The sequence below is a fragment of the Ursus maritimus genome, unplaced genomic scaffold (genome assembly GCF_017311325.1).
Source record: "Ursus maritimus isolate PB19 unplaced genomic scaffold, ASM1731132v1 scaffold_25, whole genome shotgun sequence".
Lineage (NCBI taxonomy): Eukaryota > Metazoa > Chordata > Mammalia > Carnivora > Ursidae > Ursus > Ursus maritimus.
The window spans coordinates 9274657-9295852 of record NW_024425008.1 but is presented as its reverse complement, the minus strand read 5'-3'; the positions used below and the strand labels follow the sequence as shown (position 1 = coordinate 9295852).

The window sequence follows — 21196 nt, the reverse complement described above, 5'->3', positions numbered from 1 at the left end:
ATCAAGGGTCTGCCAAAGTGAGCTCACAGGCACGGAGGCTCCCTGTGAGCAGCTCTGGGTTCTGCCCTGTCCTATTCTCCTTCCTCAGCCTCTGGTGCAGGGAGCAAGGGGGTGGTGGTGAAGAGGTCCTAAAACTGCTATTTTAATTTTAACCTTATGCTCTTTTCTGTTCTCATATTCATTTATGTATATATATGTCTATTATGTCTTCTTCTGGATATTAATTTTATTAATTCCAATTTTAACTTCTGTGGTTATTTTTCTATGATCCTGTTGCATACATTTATACATGGATGTGTGTTTTGGAGTGTCCCCAATAAACTAGCTCCCGAGGGCTTGGGCGTCCTGTGACTACGGAGTTTCGCACGAATCCGGGCTGTGCGCTCACATATCATTTCACGGTGGGGACCTCATCCAACCGCACTGGTCTGGTGACAGAGGAACCCAAGCCCACCTGGGCCTTTGCTTCTCTGGTCCCCAGGCGGGCTCTCCCCCGTCTAGCCCTGACTGTCCCTCCTCTAACTTCACCTGCACTGCGCCCCTTGCCAGAAGCCACTTCTCCCTTCTCGGCTCTCCAGGGCACCTGCTGGCGTGGCTCACCCTGCTCCGGGCGCTGACACATGGAAGGGGCAGTGTCCGTGGTGGTGGTGGGCGGGGGAGTCCCCAAGGACACAGGACTTTGGCCTCCTCCCCGTGGGCCCCGTCCCTCTCACGGAGCCTGGCCGGTGCGGTATGAGTGACACGAGCCTGTGTCTGGGACACCGGGTCACGCGCAGTTGTGCGATCCACGGGATGAGGGTCCACCCTCCTTCCTGTGGCCGGGCCCGACGTGGCAGCGCCCGGGTTGGCCCTGGACCGGGAAGCACCGTACGTTAATGCCTCTGAGGATGCTGGAGAGATGAGTTCTGAAGAGCTTGTCCTCCAGCTGCTGCAGCTTCCCGTGGCCGGGCAGGCTCAGGAGGCCACTGAGTGCCTCGGCACGGCGGCCACAGCAGCCAGCTGGCGAGCTCCTGCTCCCAGTGCACGTCGGGCATGCCCAGGCGCTGGATCATGGGCACCTCGCTGGTGGCCTTTGCGTTCCCATGGAAGGCTCCTTCCAGCACGCTCTCAAACTTGACTTTATCCCTCCATTTGCCCGCCGGGTTGAAGGTGCGCATCAGTCAGGGCGGGAGAAGGATGGCACAAGCGTGCGAGAAGGAGTGCCGGGTAAGGCTCTTCCCGCTGAGGCTCAGCTGCACCCGCTGTCGGGGGCTGCAAGGATCCCATCAGGGGACTGAGGGGCTTCGTGTGGCTAAAGTGAGGTAGAGGAGGTTCTAGAATTTCTAGATCACAGAGGCTACGTGGCACCGACCTGGGTGTGCAGAGCAAGCATTTTTACCTGGGTTTTATGTGTATCTGTGGATGGCGTGAGATGATTAATGCCAATTATTAGGTGTGGTTGGAAGCTCCCCAAGTCCTACTCGGCACCTCCCTGTCTGAGTCTCCCTGCCCCTTATTAGCGGGCGGTTCTCATTCAGGGACTCACTATCGCCCCCACTCGAAGGCTTCCCTGGATCACCATGCGGGATGCAGGTCCCTGGGCAGCCCCTCCCCCACTCCCTACCCTCCCACTCCAAGAGAGCAGCACCGCCTGGGCAAGTCAGAGTGGGAAGCTGCCCTGGGGACCCCTGCGCTCAACTCTGCCATTGGACAGAGATGGAGACTGAGGCTGGAAAGGGGCCAGACCCGCCAGAAGCCCCGTAGCAGAGCTGGGACCTAAGATGTGCGGACTCTGGCCCCAAGCTCTCCGTTGCACTGTTGTCTCCAGAGCGAAGGGCCAGCACAGTGAAGGAGGCCACCCTGGCCTCGCTCTCACCTCCCCCCCATCCAGGCCATCTCCATGGGCTATTCCACTACCTTAGATTGCCCTCTGCGGCCCCCCAGGCCCCCCACATTGCCATCTTTCAGGGAGGAGGCCAGGCTGAGATTCAAGTTCAGTTGAGCCCCTGCCGTGTGAGCCTGTGGCCCCGTGTCCTGTGTAACTTGTTCAGTCCTCACAGAAACCTGACCACAAGGGTGTCATTATGTCCCCATTACAGAGGGGAAACCTCAAAGTGGTGTGATGACTTTCCCCCCGTCAAGCAGCTCATAATCGGTAGGGGAAGGATTCCAACCCTGGTGTTTCTGACTCGAAAGTTGTCCCTCTTCCACTGCACTGGAGTTTTCAGAAATTGTGTTCCAAGAAACCCCATTCCCTTCATACACTCTGCTAAAACTGCCTATTTTACCTCACTCCCTGGTAGGGATCAACAAGGCACACTAGAACATTAAAGGCTCTGAAAAGTCCTGCAGAGAAGGTGATGATTTGATTGTCCAACCATCATCACCTGACCTTAGTTAATCACGGAAAGTCTGACTGTGGTTGTGTGTGGGAAACCGTGAATAACAGCTAAAGCGATGCCCTATATCCCGCACTGCCAAAGAAAGCTTACAAACTAAGTGTTTAAGAATATTTTTGTGTGTTTCCTTTTGAACCAGCTCAGACTGGTGGTAAAACTTACCATGAAAAAAAATGTAATTCACCAGAACAAGAGTTTTGTCTTTGTCAAGATCTTGGACCAAACCCACAGTTTTTCCTTGGGTTTCCTTCTCTATATACTGGTTGATCTGTTTTGTGGCCTCCTCAGTGTCTCTGAGGTTGATGGAGAAGTGAGACAGCTTCATGACGGCCTCCAAAAACGTATGCACTTCCTTCCGATTCTTATCACTGAATAGTATAGTTCTGCTGGCCAGCTGGAACTGGCCATCTGAGAGGTTGAGGGTGTGGAGGAAATGCTGTAAGCCTTTGTGGACAGTGGCCTTAGGTGTCTCCTTGAAGTTAAAATCTAGGTCTTGCAAGATCTGGGTGCGACTGTCACCTTTGGTCCCCAGGGAGAGCTTAGCAAAGGCCATCCCAATGTTCACTGGGGAGAAGATGATGTTGTTGTTAGACTGATGGGCCAGTTCATGGTACAGGCTGAGGGCAAAGTTGGCCAGTTTGGTGGCTATGCTGGGGAAGGGGACATGCTGATGGAGGTTGGAATCCTGCCTGGATGCATGCAGGGAGCCGGGAACCTGACAGCACAGCCCGCCAGCAGGAGGAGAATCCAGGTGATGGAGGATGGCAAGGTCCTGCAAGAGAGGGAAGAGGGGCACCACGCCCGAGTCAGGCCACACGGTGAGTCCCCTGGCTGCTGACTGACCCCAAGGGGATCACCCAGAATTTACTAAAACCGCTACAATGTGCCGGCCCTGGGAAGGACAGAATAATAGCAAAGATTTTACAGGGCTCACCACGTGCCGAGCCCCATTCTAGGCACTTTGCTGTCTCATTTCACTACCTTCTTGTGATGACCTATGACCTAGGGCACAGGACCATTGTCCATTCACAGAGGAGGAGACCGAAGGCCAGAGAGATTGAAGTCACCTGCCCAAGATCACAGAGCAGGAAAGTAGCAGGAGCAGAATCACAGACCTGGGCCATCTGCACTCTTGACGGCTGCCCTACCCCCTGCCGTGGCCCTGTGTGCAGGTGTCACAGCCCCTATTTCACATAAGGGGAAACTGAGGCACACGATTACCCAGGAAGCAGGTCAGATCAAGTGTAGGGATGACTGGATCTGGAATAGTAACCCATCAGCCCCCACTGACATGAGGCTGCTGCCCAGAAGGGGTAAGATCTTGCCCAGTGACACACAGCCAGAAGCCCATCCTGGCCGACTGTGGCCCAGACTCTCCTGGACTCCATGCGCTTCATCCCCCATTTCCTCGCAGCTGCTACAGCCGTCAGGGTAGGCCATCGGAGCCTGGAGCAGATTATGATCTGACCCTGCAACATTCCAGGTCTGGGGAGTGAGCCTGACAAAAGCACCCGCGGGCCCTGAACCGCAAGGCACTCAGAGGCGTTAACTTGAGGCTTGGAGAGCAGTTCAGGAACTTTCTCAAGGCCACACAGGTGGCCAAGCAGTGCTGGCACTAGACAGGTCTGCATGCTTTGGATCCGGTGCTCTGTACGTGGGAATGTTCACCCAGTGCCTCCCTCCCTGCAGTGGGAACAGGGCCGCTTCTGAGGGCTGAGCACCGGGGGCCGGGCTCTCAAGCTCAGTACCATTGACATGCTGGGCTGGAAGAGTCTACACGGTGAGGGGCTGTCCTGACATTGTAGGACATTTAGACGCATCCTAGACAAAACTGGATGCCAGTAGCAATCTCCCAACTCCCAGGTATGAGACATTGCCCATTGTCCCCTGGGATCAAAGTACCCTTGCGCAGGGGGAGGAGGGGTTCAGAGCATGTGGCCCACTTGGGAGGCCCCAAGTTGGACAGACTTTCCTCATTTCAGAGCAGGTCTGGGTCCAGGGAGTCCTGGCTTTGCTCACTGGGGCCGCAGCATTCACTGGACCCAGTTAGTTTGGACAGCACCCGAGCCCCTGCCCTGAGCTCAGATGGCAGGGGTCTCAGAGATGCTGGTCCCTCTAGAGGCAGAGGGGTGATGGGGTGGGAAGGAGATGGTAAAAAAGCATACTGTTTAGCTTCGGACAGACCTGGGTTCTAACCCACTTCGATCCCTCCCGAGCTGGGCGCCCAGCTGTCTGAGCTTCCTCTTTAAAATGAGATTGTGAAGCCGGGCTAGCCGTCAAAACTCACGCCAGAAGGGGCCTGAGAGATCAGCTCTTTGGGGGAGGAGGGCGGTGGGTTTCGCAAACGAAACCTTTACAAGTAAGGGGCCAACGAGTGGGAGATGGGGCCATGAACCCGGATAAGAAAGGGGAGGAGGTGACAGACAAGATCACAGGGTTATCTGAGGAGTTAATGAATACACCTCAACGTTTCAGAGGAGGAATTCCAATGGCAAGACCAAGGCCGAGGTCCACTGAGCAGGAGGGCTGGGGCCAGGGAGTTGGGGGGACCATGGGCCATCCTTTGGAAATCTGGGGAGCAGGCGACTCTGGGGCAAAGCTAAGAGGGCATGTGCTTTCTCCAGTAAGATAGTTGAGTGAGGGGCATGGAATCTACAGGGCAAGGGCAAGGGCAAGGACTCTGGCTCTGGCTGGAGTTGAAAAGGAGCCAGGTAAGAGAGAAGGATCCTGAGGCGTGTTGGAGAAGCATGTTGGGGAATATGGAAGGGACCCTCCAAGGGGACTTTCTAAGCCTGGGGTGGGTGGCAGAAGGGGTAAGAAACCCTCCAGCTGCCCCCCCCGCCAGCATGAGTCATGATAGTGGGCCTACTATGCGCTGGGAGCCTTTGAAGGGCGTGGTTCCATCCTCCCCACTGGTGGCGCTGAGCAGAACAGCGAAGGCTCCGCTGCCTGCCTGACAATTCTGATCCTGGCAAATTGGAGCCAAGCCTATCTGTGCCTCAGTTTCCTTCTCTGTTAAGCGGAGATAATAATCCTTGCACAGGGGTGCTGCCTTTCTGACCAGCGTCAGCTCAGGTGGAGGCTGATGGAAAGTGACTCCCTCAGCAGAATGCCTTGATTCCCCAGAGGCTGGATGGGCTGGACGTGTATGGCAGCGGTCCCGCACTGGCTCACGGGGCTTCCCCTACTTATAGGGCAGTCCCAGGGGGCTGGGACACCCAGTCCTGTGGGCCCACAGCCACCCCCGCTGCAGGAAATCAGCGTGGGGAGCTCCAGGGTGCAGCTGGCAAGTGCCTGATATTATCAGAGGGCCTTGTGGTTCTTCTTTGAAGGGGCTAGTCCAGCGGAACCAGCAGGCACAAGGGTCAGCGGAAAGAAGGGGTGCTGGGGGCCCCGTGGCCATGCAAGACCCAGAGGTCATTTCGCCTTGATACTGCCCTCACAGAACTGTCGAGAGGAGAAAGTGAATTACAACACCTCCAGAGCCGCGCATTGTGCCTGATACATGGTTGACCTCTGAGAAATGTCGGCTGCCTGATGTCACCCAGCTTGTGACTGCCAAGATCCCAGCCCTGAGAATCTTCAGATTGGGAGATGGAATCTGTGTCCTTTGGGCTCCAAAGTCCGTTTGTCCAGGCACAGAAAGGAGGTAACAGGCACCTGCCAGGGGCCGACGCACGGGGGAATCATGGGAAAGAACAGCATTAGGCTGCCTTGAGGGGTACCTTGCAGAATATCAAGACGCAAGGGACCTTAGTGCTCCCATTTTACCGGTGAGAAAAGCAAGGCTCACAGAGGGGTGGTGACTTCCCCAGCGCCCAGGGCGCGTTTGTTTGTGATAAAGCCTTGAAAAGATCCCAAGTCAACTGACTCCCAGCTCAGGTCTTCCAGAACAAATGTGCAAATATGTGTAATTCCCCCCGCTGTTAATTTTTTGCCAGTGAGTCAAGAGGCAGGGGAAGGCAACCCCGCAAACTGCTACTTTCAGAATCCGCAGTCTAAGGTTTAATATTTGGTAAGAACCAGCGCTGAAAAAAGACGCTGTGCACCGTCAGCTCTAGGGGAAACTTTGAATGAGTTTGGTCTCACTGTCCCCCTTTTGCAGTGACGGGAGCTGAGAGTGGCTCAGATGCAAGTGCGGTCCGGAACCCTGCTCATGCTGCCACCCTGCTTCCCGGGCTGACTTGGGATTCTCGAATTCTGTGTGCTTTGTCATACCGCCTTGGGCATTTCCATCCTTTTTTTTTTTTTTCTTTTTGAAAAAAGACTTTATTCTTTAGAGCCGTTTTCGGGTTATAGAACAATTGCACAGAAAGTACAGAGAGTTCCCATGTACCTTCTCCCCCTTGCACCCCGCCGGTTCCCTCGATAGTAACATCTCGCACGGCCGTGGGACCCTTGTGACAATCTAGGACTCAATATCCATACTATTAACGCAAGTCTGAACCCGCAGTTTAGATTTGGTTCGCTCCTAGTGCCGCAGTTTCCTGGTCTTTTTATCTTGACCGCAGGAGCAAGACACACTTTTCCACGTCCACCCAAAAGCAGCATTCAGTGGCTTCGGCAACCAGGCGGGCTGCCGCAGACACGCTGCCCTCTGGGTCTGGGTCCTAGAGGACGTGGCCCGAGGTCTGGGCTCTGCAGTGGTGCCTGGCAGCCCACAGACCTCAGCATTCTACTGGCGGGTTCGCAGCTCTGCTCCCCTGAGCGGAGGTGGCCCAGTGCTCGCCAGCTGTGGCACAGCTATGGGGGCCCCCAGACACACAACCTGAGAGCCAGCCCCGAGCTGGGGGCGGGGGCAGCACTGTGGGAGCAGTCTCATAGCAGGACCTGCATGCCGTGGGTGGTCGGCACTCTCTGCCTGCCCTCCTCTCCCGGCTCCCTCCGGTGACATCTCCAGACCTTTTGGCTAGAATCTGGCACTGAAAGATGCCAGTGCGCTGTCAGGTGTCTTGAGGAGGGGCCCAAATCCGTCACAGCACAGTGGGTCCAATTTATTGCAAAATATGCCCACGATTTCTGGAAGCAGGAACGGCTGGGGCTGGCCAATGCACTTGGGTTGGCGGTGCTGGTGGAGGCAAGGAGGACGGACCGGGCTCTGGACAGGGACGCATGTCACAGCGGGGAAACAACAGTGGTCCTTATGTGTAGGAGAAGTGAGTGACCTCGTCCTTAGTATTGAAACCTCCTGAAACGAGCCTGTTGTAATCTCCTGGATGGATGATAGTAAGGAAATGATTGTTCTGACGGTGGGAATGTAAATTGGAATCACCTTTTTCGAGGGGAGGGCAGTTTACAGACCTTGTAACATGTAAGATGCACACATCCTTCCTCTTTCAGCGAATCCAGCTGGTTATCCAGAAACACTGTGAACGCAATGTGATGAAAAATCAGAGTTAGCAGCAGTAATTTAATTCCGTGGTGTGCCTTTCACGGAGAGCACAGCGAACAGAACAGACATTGGAAATCCGCGTAAATAAACAAAGCGATTTCTTTACTCTGCCACGATCAGCAGTCTTGAAATAAGTCCTGAGTCATATCGCTTGGAAGTGAATTTCAGTGGGCACCGGGTCGTGGAAAGGCAGCTTTGACTTCTAAGAACAAATGTCCCTGGTACTCTGCCTTCGACCTCGCCTCTGCCAGGGCCTTCCCTGTGGGACTGTTCTGTCTTTAGCCTGGCCCCCGTGACACAGCCCTGCCTGCCCCACCCCCCAGTTGCTGATACATGCTCGCCAGCCCTGAGCCCCTCAGCGGCCGGGCTGCAGCTGGCCTTAGGCCAGACAGGTGGCTCCTGCATGGACCGGAGGTTGATTCGCCCTCAGGATCGAGATGGATGGACATCCCAAATCGTAGCCTGTGTCCTTCAGGGATTGGTTTTGAGGGTCAGACTAGGCAGTGAATACATTTGAAAGAACAGGCTTCTGGCTGCCCGGGCTGATTGGTGCCACGCTCCTGTCCTCCTACGGCAAGGTTGCCTGGATGTTTCGCCTCCACCCACGACGGACCCTGTGGGTTCTCAGGAGCCCGTGAACTCCCTGGGGACTTTCAGCTCATCCGACCTGGGCTTCTGCCCCCAGAGCCCAGACGAGGGTAACTGCCGCCATCCTTGGAAGTGGAACGATGGTCTCTTAGATGCGTGCCCTTAGTTCTTCCAGCTTGGTCTTTCCCTGGGCTCCAGGAGTCCCAGCTGGCCTTTGCATGTATCCCCTTCCCTCCCCAGTATTGGGGGTGTGCAGTGTTGTGCAGGTTGCTTACTGGAAGGCTCTGAGCTCTTAGCCTCGGGTGGAAAGGGCTCCCCGCGATCGCCGCTGCCCCTGGGGCAGAGCGTTTGCAACGCAGGTGTCTCGCATGTGGCCGTGCTTCCCAGCATTTCCAGCGCTTCAGTGCAGGAATCTTGTTGTGGTGTCTGGGAGGGATGGGTGGTGTGCTGATGTTTCCAGGAACAAGTGGACCTCCTTGAAGCCAGCGCTCTGCCACCAGCTGGTCCGACCCTAGAGCAAGACCAGGGAGCCTTTCTGAGCCTCCGTTTCTCCATCTGGAGAAAGGGCGCATGAGAGCAAGGTGCCTTTGCCGCTCCACAGTGCTGCTATGGGTGAGTAAATGGGACAATGGGACTTGCCCTCGGGGTGCCTGGCTTACAGAGGAGCTCGTGGAATGCCACAGATGTCCCTTACACTGGCAATCGGCTCTGCTCTCCCTTCAAAAAGCTGTTTTGAGTACCTGCTTTGAAGCATACACCGACTAATGTGGGTGTTAGAACGGTGATGAAGATGCCAAGGCCCAGAGAGGTTGGCGACTTCCGCCAGGTCACACAGCGGACGCTGCAGCGTCTGGACTTGCTCTCACTCTGGCATCGCTCCCCGGTGTTTGACACTGGTTGTATCATTAATGGAATTTGTGGAGGCTGGAAGTGTCCAGGCAGAGAGAAATCGGGATGACATCAGACTTATCTGGGAGATGGCTGAATTGTTACCCGTTATATTGAACTACATGGAATTGCACACAGGGGGCCATTCTGACTTAAGAGGTGTAAATTTCCTATGACTCAACCCAGTTGGCGTAGACGCACGTCTCAGCCCCTGTGATGACTCAGGAGGGCAATGCTAGGTTCTTATGGAATGGGGCAGTCCTTCTCCCACAGAGATGAGCACATTCCTGTGAGTCCCAGAGCTGGCTCCCCAGGCTGGGGGTCTGGCAGGACTTTCTGACTGCCATAACCCTTCCGTGGGGCTTGGAGATGAGAACGAGCCACAAGGCCCTTAGGGAAAGGGCTGCTCCTGGGATGGCCACTAGCTGTGGTTAGGAGCTGTGGTTTCCTCTGAAGACCACAGGCAGGGCCGTGGGGCAGGAACAAGGCCAGATGGAAAGTGTACCCTGTCAGAGCTTAGCCAAGGGAAGGCAGGGAGGGCTAGTGGTTGATGGCCTGGTTCCTCTCCCATGACCAAAGAATCATTGGAATGACTTTCCAGAGCCACCACTTGGCCCCGTGATTGGGGTAGAAGAGGACACAGGGTAAGTATCCCTGCAAGTTAAGCTTCAGGATAAGTCTGGGCAGGGGACACAGACCAGACCAAGGCCCAGAGACCCGCCTGGAGAGAAGAGGAGGGAAGACCCACTTGCTTCTAAGGGTAATGTGTTTGAGGGTCCTGGGGCAGAGATGGAAGGACAAGGACAGAAGTATGTGTTCCCAGCTTAGGCCCCATTGAAACGCTTCCAGGAAAAATCAACCATAGCTTTTGGAGGCAAGGCCTTTGAGCCATAGGAGCTCAAGCCTGGCTCAGGTGTCAAGGTGGGATGAGAAGGGATGGACTCTACTCTCTTGGCAGTTGGAGGGGTGGTGAACTCCAAGCCCCCGCGTGTGAGCTGAAGGCCCTGGGAGCCACGGGGCGGGGGGGCAGCCTCCTGGTTGGTGCTGGCAGCGTGCAGGGGAAGGGGCTCTCATGGGGGGCAAGGGGAGCACCAGCAGGGCTGGGGGGCTTAGCGAGAGGGGGATGCTTGGTGGAGGTGGGGGCTGCGGGCCGGTATCTGAGCCTTTGTGATCCCCCCTTAGGGATTCCCAGATATGACTGAGAGCCTAGAGCTTTCCCACAGTGACTGGGGAAGAGCCACTAAACTGTGCGTGGCAGGCAACGTTTCATCTTGGCCTCGCACAGCTCCCGGACAGCGTAAAGGCCCGCCACAGAGTAACACAGCGCCTACAGGAGAGACGCGGTGACCTCCGGTCCGGCCACTTCCTCGGGCCGGAGAGGGTGACTCGAGAGATGAGGGGCTGAAGGATTCACACGTCACACTGGAGCCTGGGCCGGGTCACTCTTTAATGTCATCTGGGGAGGGAGCTGAACCCAAAAGGCGGTTACTTCTGGGTGGGGTCCACCACCTTTCCCACGAAGAGGGGGCTCTTGGTGTTTCTATCATAGATGATGACGAGGAAGGGGCTGTTGAAGTCGACCCCTGGCGGCATCGACATGGGGATGGCTTCCAGAACCGTGGTCCCAGCAGCTTCCGTCCCTTTCTCGTCGATGGTCAGCACAGCCTTATGCAACCCCTGCGGGGAGAGAGCACATGGGTCTGTTCTGAGCAGGGCTGTCCCCTCCCCCAGCCTGCGAGCAAGGCCCGAGGAAGGGACTGGGACCCAGGGAGGGGCTCACTGGGGCCTTCCTCCGCCCGGCCTGTCCTGCCCTGTCCACGGCCTTCCTCCCTGCAGGCAACACACAGGCCTTCACCGCCTTCTCCAGGCCTTGCCTGACTCCGCCGGCGGACCCTACTTCTCCGTCCTCACCAACCTTCTCAGCCTCGCTGGGAAGCAGCCCCCAACCCCAGCAGGGACACCGCCCACGGACCCCAGGGACAACTCACCTTGGACAGCATCAGGGGCTCTTTCTCCGTGATCCCCGAGAGCTCAGCCTCGTTGCTGAAGACCTTGGTGATGCCCATTTTGCTCAGGACGGTTTTCAGATCGTAGGTTCCAGAAATGGACATTTTGGGCAAACGTAAACTGGCAGACCTGTCACGAGGGTTAGGAAACAAAGGGGTTTCACACATTGAGTGTCTCGTTTCTGGCTGTTTCTCCCGCTCAGCGGCCCCTCTCCCTCCCACATGAGGCCTGGGGGTGTTCATGGGTTTATTCTATTTCTCATTCCTCCAGCTCCTGGGGCCAGAGAATGTAGAGTCACGGGGATGGGCTTGTCCTGCAAAGTCTCAGGGGCTGCCTCCTGCCTCCTCTGAAGGGCCCTCTGGGCACTCCCCTGGGGAGCTCTTAGCACACTGTCCTGCAGGGTTAGGTCCCCCCAGACAGGGACTTCTCCAGGGGGACCTTGGGGTATGGGGCGGGTACTGAGGGACATTTGCTCGGTGAGGCAGGTGCAAGTGCCCGGGCTGAATGTTCAGCTCTGCCTTCCCAGGGAGACAACGTGTGGTCCCAAGAAGGGTCTGCCAGGTGAGCTGATGGGCATGGAGGCCCCCCGTGAGCCGTTCTGGGTTCTGCTCTGTCCTGTTCTCCTTCCTCAGCCTCTGGTGCAGGGAGTGCAGGGGTGAGTTGAGGGGAGGGGTAGAAGTCTTAAAAAACTGTTATTTTAATTTTAACCTTATTTTCTTTTGTATTCTCATATTCATTTATGTATGTATATGTCTATTATGTCTTCTTCTGGATATTAATTTTATTTCTTAATTCCAATTTTAACTTATGTGATTATTTTTCTATGATCCTGTTGCATACATTTATACATGGATGTATGTTTTGGAGTGTCCCCAATAAACTAGCTCCCGAGGGCTTGGGCGTCCTGTGACTACGGAGTTTCGCACGAATCCGGGCTGTGCGCTCACATATCATTTCGCGGTGGGGACCTCATCCAACCGCACTGGTCTGGTGACAGAGGAACCCAAGCCCACCTGGGCCTTTGCTTCTCTGGTCCCCAGGCGGGCTCTCCCCCGTCTAGCCCTGACTGTCCCTCCTCTAACTCCGCCTGCACTGCGCCCCTTGCCAGAAGCCACTTCTCCCTTCTCGGCTCTCCAGGACACCTGCTGGCGTGGCTCACCTTGCTCTGGGCGCTGACACATGGAAGGGGCAGTGTCCGTGGTGGTGGTGGGTGGGGGAGTCCCCAAGGACACAGGACTTTGGCCTCCTCCCCGTGGGCCCCGTCCCTCTCACGGAGCCTGGCTGGTGCGGTATGAGTGACACGAGACTGTGTCTGGGACAGCAAGTCACGTGCAGTTGTGCGGCCCACGGGATGGGGGTCCACCCTCCCTCCCTGTGGCCGGGCCCGACGTGGCAGCACCCAGATTGTTCTCCGGTTTGGGCATCACCTGGTGTGTCTGTGTTCCAGGAACTTGGCCAGGACTTCCTTGGTCAGGGTGTCCTCCAGCTGCTGCATCTTGCCCTGGTCGGGGAGGAGGAAGATGGCGGTGGCATTGCCCACATAGTCCATGAGCAGCACCCAGCTGGACAGCTTTTCGCAGTGGTGGACGTCGAACATGCCCAGGCGACTCATCATGGGCACCTGGACCGTGGTGTGCTCGTCCACGTGGAAGTCCTCCACCGAGGTGTGCTCCGCCTCGAAGGGCTTCTCCCATTTGCCTGGAGAGAAGGGAAGGTGGCATCAGCCAGAGATGGGAGAGGGTTTGGATAATACGGGGGGATGAGAACGCCTGAGCCCCCTTGCTGAGATCCTTCTCTTTGAACCTGTTTCGCCATCTGTAAACGGGGCTGCTGTGAAGTCTGCTGAAAGGGCTCTTGTGAGGACAGTGCAAGACCCGAGTAGGATCCAGAATGTCTACTGTACGGGGGCTAAGGGCTGCCACGCTGGGTGTGCAGAGCGAGCATTTCCCCTCGTATTTCATGCTTGCTTCTTTGAGGGCGGCTTGGGAGAGTCTGCATGAAAATGATGGACATCAGTCCTACTCGGCACCTCCCTGTCCGAGTCTCCCTGCCCCTTGTTAGCGGGCGGTTCTCATCACTCAGGGACTCACTGTCGCCCCCACTCAAAGGCTTCCCTGGATCACCGTGCAGGATGCAGGTGCCTGGGCAGCCCCTCCCCCACTCCCCACCCCCCCACTCCAAGACAGCGGCACCATCCGGGCAAGTCAGAGTGGGAGGCTGCCCTGGGGACTCCTGCGCCCAACTCTGCCATTGGACGGAGATGGAGACTGAGGCTGGAAAGGGGCCAGACCCGCCAGAAGCCCCGCAGCCGAGCTGGGACCTAAGATGTGCGGACTCTGGCCCCAAGCTCTCCGTTGCACTGTCATCTCCAGAGCGAGGGGCCGGCACAGTGAAGGAGGCCACCCTGGCCTTGTTCTCACCTCTCCCCCACCCAGGCCATCTCTGTGGGCTGTTCCACAACCTTAGAGTGCCCTCTGCGGCCCCTCGCCCCCCCCACATTGCCATCCCTCAGGGCGGAGGCCAGGCTGAGATTTAAGTTCAGTTGAGCCCCTGCCGTGTGAGCCTGTGGCCCCGTGTCCTGTGTAACTTGTTCAGTCCTCACAGAAACCTGACCACAAGGGTGTCATTATGTCCCCATTACAGAGGGGAAACCTCAAAGTGGTAGGATGACTTTCCCCCAGTCAAGCAGCTCATAATCGGTAGGAGAAGGATTCCAACCCTGGTGTTTCTGACTCGAAAGCTGTCCCTCCTTCCACTGCACCGGAGTTTTCAGAAATTGTGTTCCAAGAAACCCCATTCCCTTCATACACTCTGCTAAAAATGCCTATTTTACCTCCTTCCCTGGAAGGGATCAGCAAGGCACACTAGAACATTAAAGGCTCTGAAAAGTCCTGCAGAGAAAGTGATGATTTGACTGTCTCACCCATCATCACCTGACCTGAGTTGATCATGGAAAGTCTGACCGTGGTTGTGTGTGGGAAACCAAATAACACATGCGGAGACACACTGCCCTACTCATCCTGCACTGCTACAGAAATTTAACAAGTGCGTGTTTGAGAATATTTTTGGATGTTTTTGTGGGAAACAGCTCAGGGCGGTGTTGCAACCTTACCTTTAAAGAAAATGTAATTCACCAGAGCAAAAACTGTGGCTTTGTCAAGATCTTGGACCAAATCCACAATTTTTCCTTGGGTTCCCTTCTCTACATAATCGTTGATCTGTTTCTTGGCCGCCTCGGTGTCCCCGAAGTTGATGGAGAAGGCTTCTGAGTGGTACAGGCTCTTGACATCCTCCAAAAACTTATTCAATAGCTTAATGTTCTCAGAGATGAAGAGACCGTTGCCAGCGGTCAGCTGTAGCTGGTTGTCGGGGTGGTTCAGGGTGTGGAGGAGTTGCTGGAAGGCTCGGTGGACCTCACCCTCTGCTCTCTCAGTGAGGTTGAAACCGAGGCCCTTCATGATCTGGGAGTGAGTGTCGCCCTTGGCCCCCAGAGAGAGCAACGCAAAGGCCGTAGCGATGCTCACGGGGGAGAAGAAGATGTTGGTTTTGTTGGACTCATGAGCCACCTGGCGATACATGCTGAAGGCGAAGTCGGCCAGGTTCGGGGCGATCTTGTGGCAGGCTGGCTCCGCGTGGTCCTCGTGATCGTGCTGGGAAGCATCGGTGTCCTGGACAGCGTCTCCCTGGAGACCCTCAGCCAGGGAGCGGGGGGCCAGGCAGCACAGCCCCGCCAGCAGGAGGAGGCCCCAGGTGATGGAGGATGGCATGGTCCTGCAAGAGAGGGAGGAGGGGCAGCACGCCCGAGTCAGGCCACACGGCGAGTCCCCTGGCCGCTGACTGACCCCAAGGGGAGCATCCAGAATTTACTAAAACCCCTACTGTGTGCTGGCCCCGGGCCAAGCCCTCTCCTGAGTCCCCATCAAAGAAGGACTGAACAGTAGCAAGGACTTTACAGGGCTCACCACGTGCCGAACCCCATTCTAGGCACTTGGCTGTCTCATCTCATTGCCCTCTTGTGATGACCTATGACCTAGGGCACGGGACCATTGTCCATTCACAGAGGAGGAGACCGAAGGCCAGAGAGATTGAAGTCACCTGCCCAAGACCACAGAGCAGGAAAGTAGCAGGAGCAGAATCACAGACCCGGGCCGTGTGGGTGGGAGTCCGTGCTCTTGACGGCTGCCCTACCCCTGCCATGGCCCTGTGTACAGGTGTCACAGCCCCTGTCTTGCATAAGGGGAAACTGAGGCACAATGAGCATAAGAGACTTGTGCACAACTACCCGGGAATCTGGCCAGTTCAGGCTCAGGTACAACTTGGTGTGAAATGGGAACATTTCCACTGACTCCTTTTATTTAATGGACATGAGGCTGCTGCCCAGAGGGGGTAAGATTCTGCCCAGTGACACACAGCCAGAGCCCATGGAGCTGCGAGGCTGTCCCCACTCACCACTCACGGTGAGCCTCAGCCCCCAGCAGTACCGCCTGAGCCGAACGGCAGCCCCACACTCGTCTGCGGCCTCAGCCACACGAATGGGCTGCGGTCCCTGCAGTCAGCGTACCTCCCATCCTTGTCACCACCCATGTCCCAGCTCTGGGCTTGGCAATGATGGGGGCAGTAGACTCTGATTTCTCCAGTAAGTTGGGGGTCGTGTGCTTGTGTGTGGGGTGGGGTGTAGGAGTTGAGAAAACATCTCTTTTTCAGACAGCCCTGAGTTCTAATGTGGGCTCTGTCACTATCAGCTGTGTGACCCAGGACAGGCCACTTGGTCTCCCTGGTTCTCATTCTGCCTCATATAGAAAGTAAGGGCATTGGGAGAATTTCACGAAATAAGTCCCTGCACCAGACCTCACACTGACCGGGTCTAGAAGCTGGTAGGGGTTGCAAATCAGAAGCCGCCGGAGGGCAGGCAGTGGAAGGACGCGTGTTCCGTGGCTCCCAGATGGGCCCCTGCCTCGGGCCACCAGTCTGCACCCCCTAAGTACAACCTGCTCCCCTCACAGATGGGGAAACTGAGGTCCAAGCAGAGGAGAGCGTGCCTGCGGCCACATAGCTCTCTATTTCTCATGGAACTAAACTCATCAAGCTAGTAAAACACAAAGACAAAGGAGTCCTTGAACTTGGAATTTGAAAACCTGAGGGGAAGGAGCTGGAAATGAGGAGGTCTATCCTCGCAGACTTTTAAAAGTTTCTTTTGAATCAAACCATGAAATGAAGCAGGGCCCTGGTTTCTCTTTGCCGCCCTTTTTCTGGCCTTCGTGCCTCTAAGTAATCCAAACGTGACAGACCGCGTGTTACGTAATACGTGTTTATGTTTTTCTTACACTAGCCCGCACTGGCTCGGTAGATTTCCACCTCCCTCGGCTCCTCTCCGCGTCCCCTCTGGGGCTTGCTGCGGGCCTTCACGGTTTGGGTTTGCAGTAACCCCTCCTCTTTGCGGGGCTCAGAGATCTTGAGAGATTTGGGCCTCTGCCGGGGCAGGGGGGAGGGGGACTAAATATGCCAGTGGCCTCAGGGGCTGTGGCTTCCAGCCCTGATGGGACCACTGGCATCCCCTTGGCCTTGGGCAAGCAAGTCCCCAGCTGTCAAAGTCGAGGTGGGGGAAGACCGAAACGAGTTTCCCCTGTACTAACACTGGATTTTCAATTAGAAGGTATTTGGGTTTGGTAGAGCAAAATGGATTGAGACTCCCGTGGGGGTGCAGGGGTGGGTGGGGTGCCCTCTCCCTCCAAGGGCTGCGGGCCCGGGCTGAGCTGGGGAGGGGTCCCAGCGGTGCTGAGCACACCCATCTCGGTGGGTATAACATCACCCATTCTGACTCTTTCTTTTTACAGTAAAAGGTCTGAGGCCCAGAGAGGGTCAGAGCTTTGCCAAGGCCACACACCGAATCAGCGACAAAGCTGGAACGAGTCTTGGTTTTCCCGCCACTTGAACTGCAGCCGGACACAGCCGTGTCCGCTGCTCTCAGACTCTGTGAATGCCAGAACTGAGCCCTGAGGGACCTTCACATTGGGCTTGGGCCTCCTGTCGGCTTCCTTTTGCCTCTCAATTATTCCTTTAGGGCCCCCAAGCTTCTGCTTTCTCCATGCCCTTCTATCAAAGGCTGCACCCTGCACCCCCGAAGCCTCATGCTGGGGAAGGCAACGGAGTGGACAAAGTGGACGGTGAAGCACCCAGCGACGCAGCCACTGCTCGGCCGTGAACTGCCTCTGAGTTTGGAGAAGTGTAAATTCGATTCTCCGAGTTACGTATTGCCTCTTAGCTGGTGAACCCTGTGCCGAGCGCACACCAGCACCAGCATCGCCGTCCCGGTCATCACACCCAGTAAACAGCAGGTGTTTTATGTGCACTCATCTAATGTCCCCTCAACGCTTACCCTGTGGAGCGGGAATGATTATCAGCCCCATTTTATAGATGGAGAAATTGAGGCCTCCAGCGGTTGAGCAACTTACTGAAAACCACAGACCTGGTGGCTTATGAATCTGGGATTTAATCTCGGGCATTTTGATTCCAGAACTCAGCATTCAGTCCTTCTGTTTACAAAGCTGAAGCCAGAGACCTTGACACAGAAAATGCTTGGAAGGGGTCGGGCTAAATGAAGAAGGGGCAGCACCGCATGTGGCTCAGGCCAGCGGCTCTGAGGCCACAATGCCTGAGTTCAATTCCATAGCAGCTGTGTGACCTTGCACAGGTTAATTAACCTTTCTGAACCTCCGTTTCCTGGAGATGACAAGGGTGCACTTCCTCACAGAGCTGTTGTGCAAATTTAATATGTACAAAGTGCCAAGAAATGCTTGACACAAAGCCAACTGTCGGCAGCCTTAGCTGCTATCGATAGCGTTATGGATTTTTGGAGTGCCACATGGGAGTCTGGTGGCCTTGGCCTTTGTCATCTTTGTGGCCCCCATCTCCAAGAACTGATGACAGAAAAATTATATCCTTCCCATGCTCCAGAGATCAAGGCTGGGGGCCAGGGACGGGTGAGAGGAATGAGGGCAAAGCTTGTCTACGGTTTATCTAAGAGGACAGAGAGGTTGAGCAGTGGTCCAGGGTCACCCAGCATCAAAGGGGCCTCGAGGCCAGCCCAGCTGGGTTTCTCCCATTGCCCAGCTGACTCCTAAGACCCAGGAGAATTATGTTGGTGGGAGGAAGAGATTTGGGAGGGTGAATTCTGGAGCTAGGTGACCCCAGTTGGAATCCTGGAGAGTGTGAAATTTGGGGCAAGTTATGAGCCTCTCTGTTCCTCATTTCCTTATCTGTAAAATGGGAGTAATCTCAGTAACCACCTCAGAAGTTTGCTCTAAGCCTCGGGTGGCAGAGCGCCTGTAAGGAGCTCAGCAGCCAGCTGGCTAGAGCAAGGGCTCAGCAGCACAGCTGAAAGCCTGGGCCGGGGCCCCTCCAGGGTTTCCCATCTTCCACTGCGCACAAGGGCGCTGAGACCCAATGAGCACAGGGGGGCCCAGCACGGTTCTGTTCTGGGCGTCTCTGCAGAGGATGGAGCCCCGATGAGTGGCTGGAACTCTGGGCTCTGGTCCCACCCGGCTTTCCAGAAGGTCCCTGTGGGAACCTGGGTTCCCCAGTGTATTCACCAGTAGGTCCTGGGGAGGCCCCGGGGGCAAGCTTGGGAGTGGAAAGGGACCTCCGGGACTGCTGTTGCCATGACGACAGGGGGTCCAGCCCCAGCCTGTTCCACCCTCCCTGCATCCCCGGGACCTGTCCGGCGGCACAGGGGCCCGCCCAGCGGCACAGGGGCCCCGACGCCTCTCCGGAGGCTCTCCCCAGTGGAAGGCATACTTACAGTTACTGTCCCAGGCCGGGGCCGGTGACCAAGGCTGAGGAGACCGAGCCTTGTTCTGGTTCCTATTTAAGCCATGGACTCACAGGGATGACGGGGGAGGTTGCTGGTGAATATTAACTAAGGTCACCCCAGTTATCGGAGGAGCAAACAGGGACTAAGTCCAGAGGCCACCGCTGAGCTGCCCACCCGCGCCACCCGTACGCGCCCTGCCCAGGCAGCCCACGGCCCTCTGTCCTGTCTACCAAAGGGAGTCATTGTACCCAGCTCATAAACCGTGGCGTCCTGCATCCACGGAGAGGTGGCATGACTCAGGCACTCTTGGGGTTAGCATTCCTTGGGTGGCCTACCCTCCCACTGGGGAATTCCCACTGGCTGCCCCAGCAAGAGCTGCGCTTTACCCAACCACCTTGAGATGGCTGCTGCTGGAGACGCAGTGAGCTTGGGAGGGGGCAGGGAAGTGAAAACGCCTTTGGCAGAGAAGGAAACGGAGGTCCAGAGTGGAGAGGCTGCTCATTCATAGTTACCAAGCTAGCCCCAGCTATGAACTCTGACGATTCTCCCGAGAAGGAATACAGGCCATGACCCAGGCTGACACAGCCGCTTTGGGCTGGCACGGGTGGCCAGGGGCACAGACCAGGGGTCAGATGGTAAATATGTAAAGCAGGGCTGTGCTATTTCAGACAAGCATCTTCACCTCTCCGAACCAGGAGGTGGTTTCGTCCGCATCGGAGGGGTTTGGAAGTCCCACTCCCTAGCACGGTTGTCAGGGATGTGCACAATAACTTCTGTAAAGTGCCCGGCACACAGTGGGCTTTTTATTTGGGTCTGCTCAGCCAGGCTCTCCAGGCTTCTCTGGGCAGGACGAGGCTGAATTCTCGGCCAGCCTCGGCCTATTACTGTGTCCACTGGGTGTGGCTCCCAGCAGAGGAATGCGATCCACATACTGCTTGAATTTTCCTGGGAAGGTGGCCCTGTTCTGGGGCTAATGCAGGTCCCCGGGGTGCTGGCGGTGGGGGAGGTGGTGGTACAGGCTTGAGACTGGCTGGGCCTCGCTTGACTGCGATTTCTCTAAAACCTTGGGCAGACCACCTCCCTCTCCGTGCGCTCCGCCGGAGCGCGGCACATGGTGGGTGCTCTATAGCTATTTGATGGCGTGGCAGAGTGCAGTTTTGTCCCTTCTCTCATTCCTCTGGTCCCAAATGTGGGACTGTGCCAGGTGAATGGCCTGCAGCTTCCTTGGCTACATAGGTTCAGACCTGAGAACCCAGCTCCCCTATTCACTGACCATGAGATCTCAGACAAGCTGTTCCACCGCCCTGTGCCTCAGTTCCCCCACCTGTAAAATGAGGATTGCAGCAGTACCCACCTTGTTGGGCTGCTATGAGGATTGAATGCAACAGTTCTGGGTAAGCTCAGAGTCCAGTGCTGGGTGTGCACAGCGAGCCCTTTATGATGTGGTCCTACCTGTGCCAGTGGGCCTCCCTGGTGTCACTGCGGGAGGGGGGCCTTCCAGGAATGCCCCCAAGGCTTCTCCCATCCAGTGCTCTCAGTGACCCTGGGAGGGGAGTATGTATCACCCGCCAGACAAGAGCAGGAAGGAGCTCGGAGAGAGTAGGATTCCCCGCTCCCATTCTGACCCCCCAGTTCCACAATCTGGCTTCAGGCTCTTTCCCCCCAGCTGGCCGGATGGGCTTCTCCCCATCGGGCCTCTACATCCCCTCACAACGCAGAGAGCTGGTTGACTGAGGTGAGGCCTGACCTCCATACCTCCTGGGCATCTCTTCCTCTCCCCATGCCTCAGTTTCTCCGTCTGTACAATGACCTCCCTCCAAACCCAGCTGCCCCTCCCGCCTCCCACAGTGGATGGGCAATGCCAAGTGCTCCACCTTCCACGCCGTTGCCAAGCTTGGCTCCCTCAGCCCATGGCGTCTGGGCTGGTGGGAGGGCACTGCCCTACGCCCCCTCTACCTCCAATCCTCGAGCTGCGGTGGCCTCCACACCTCCTACAGTGTCCTGCCTCCTCCTCTTCCTCCTCCTTCTCTGGGACTCTGTACGCACCCTGAGCAGGGCACAGTCTCTGCTGGCCTTGGAGGAAGGAGGCTCTGGGTGTCAGAGGCAGCAGGTCCGGGAGGGGCGGGGAACTGG

At 56.4% G+C, this 21196-nt stretch overlaps 2 protein-coding genes across 5 annotated transcripts; both read right to left on the bottom strand.

Moving 5' to 3' along the window:
* Positions 1-1884: 1884 nt before the first annotated feature.
* LOC121105173 (alpha-1-antiproteinase 2-like) lies at positions 1885-3818 on the bottom strand. The gene is made up of 3 exons (XM_040641245.1): positions 3666-3818; positions 2563-3216; positions 1885-2043 (listed from the first exon to the last, which is right to left on the bottom strand). Exons 1-3 carry the CDS (start codon positions 3816-3818, stop codon positions 1885-1887), a joined length of 966 nt encoding a protein of 321 aa, XP_040497179.1.
* A 6857-nt stretch (positions 3819-10675) lies between these two features.
* On the bottom strand, positions 10676-21175 carry LOC103669781 (alpha-1-antitrypsin). Of its 4 annotated transcripts, XM_040641484.1 has the most exons (6): positions 20418-20436; positions 19052-19154; positions 14366-15024; positions 12681-12951; positions 11235-11382; positions 10676-10923 (listed from the first exon to the last, which is right to left on the bottom strand). In XM_040641484.1, exons 3-6 carry the CDS (start codon positions 15018-15020, stop codon positions 10732-10734), a joined length of 1266 nt encoding a protein of 421 aa, XP_040497418.1. In that variant the 5' UTR covers positions 15021-15024; positions 19052-19154; positions 20418-20436; the 3' UTR covers positions 10676-10731. The 4 variants fall into 4 exon arrangements, with proteins under 4 accessions (XP_040497418.1, XP_040497419.1, XP_008696347.2 ...); XM_040641485.1 differs by lacking the exons at positions 19052-19154; positions 20418-20436 and adding an exon at positions 21052-21175; XM_008698125.2 differs by lacking the exons at positions 19052-19154; positions 20418-20436 and adding an exon at positions 21020-21162.
* Positions 21176-21196: the final 21 nt, after the last annotated feature.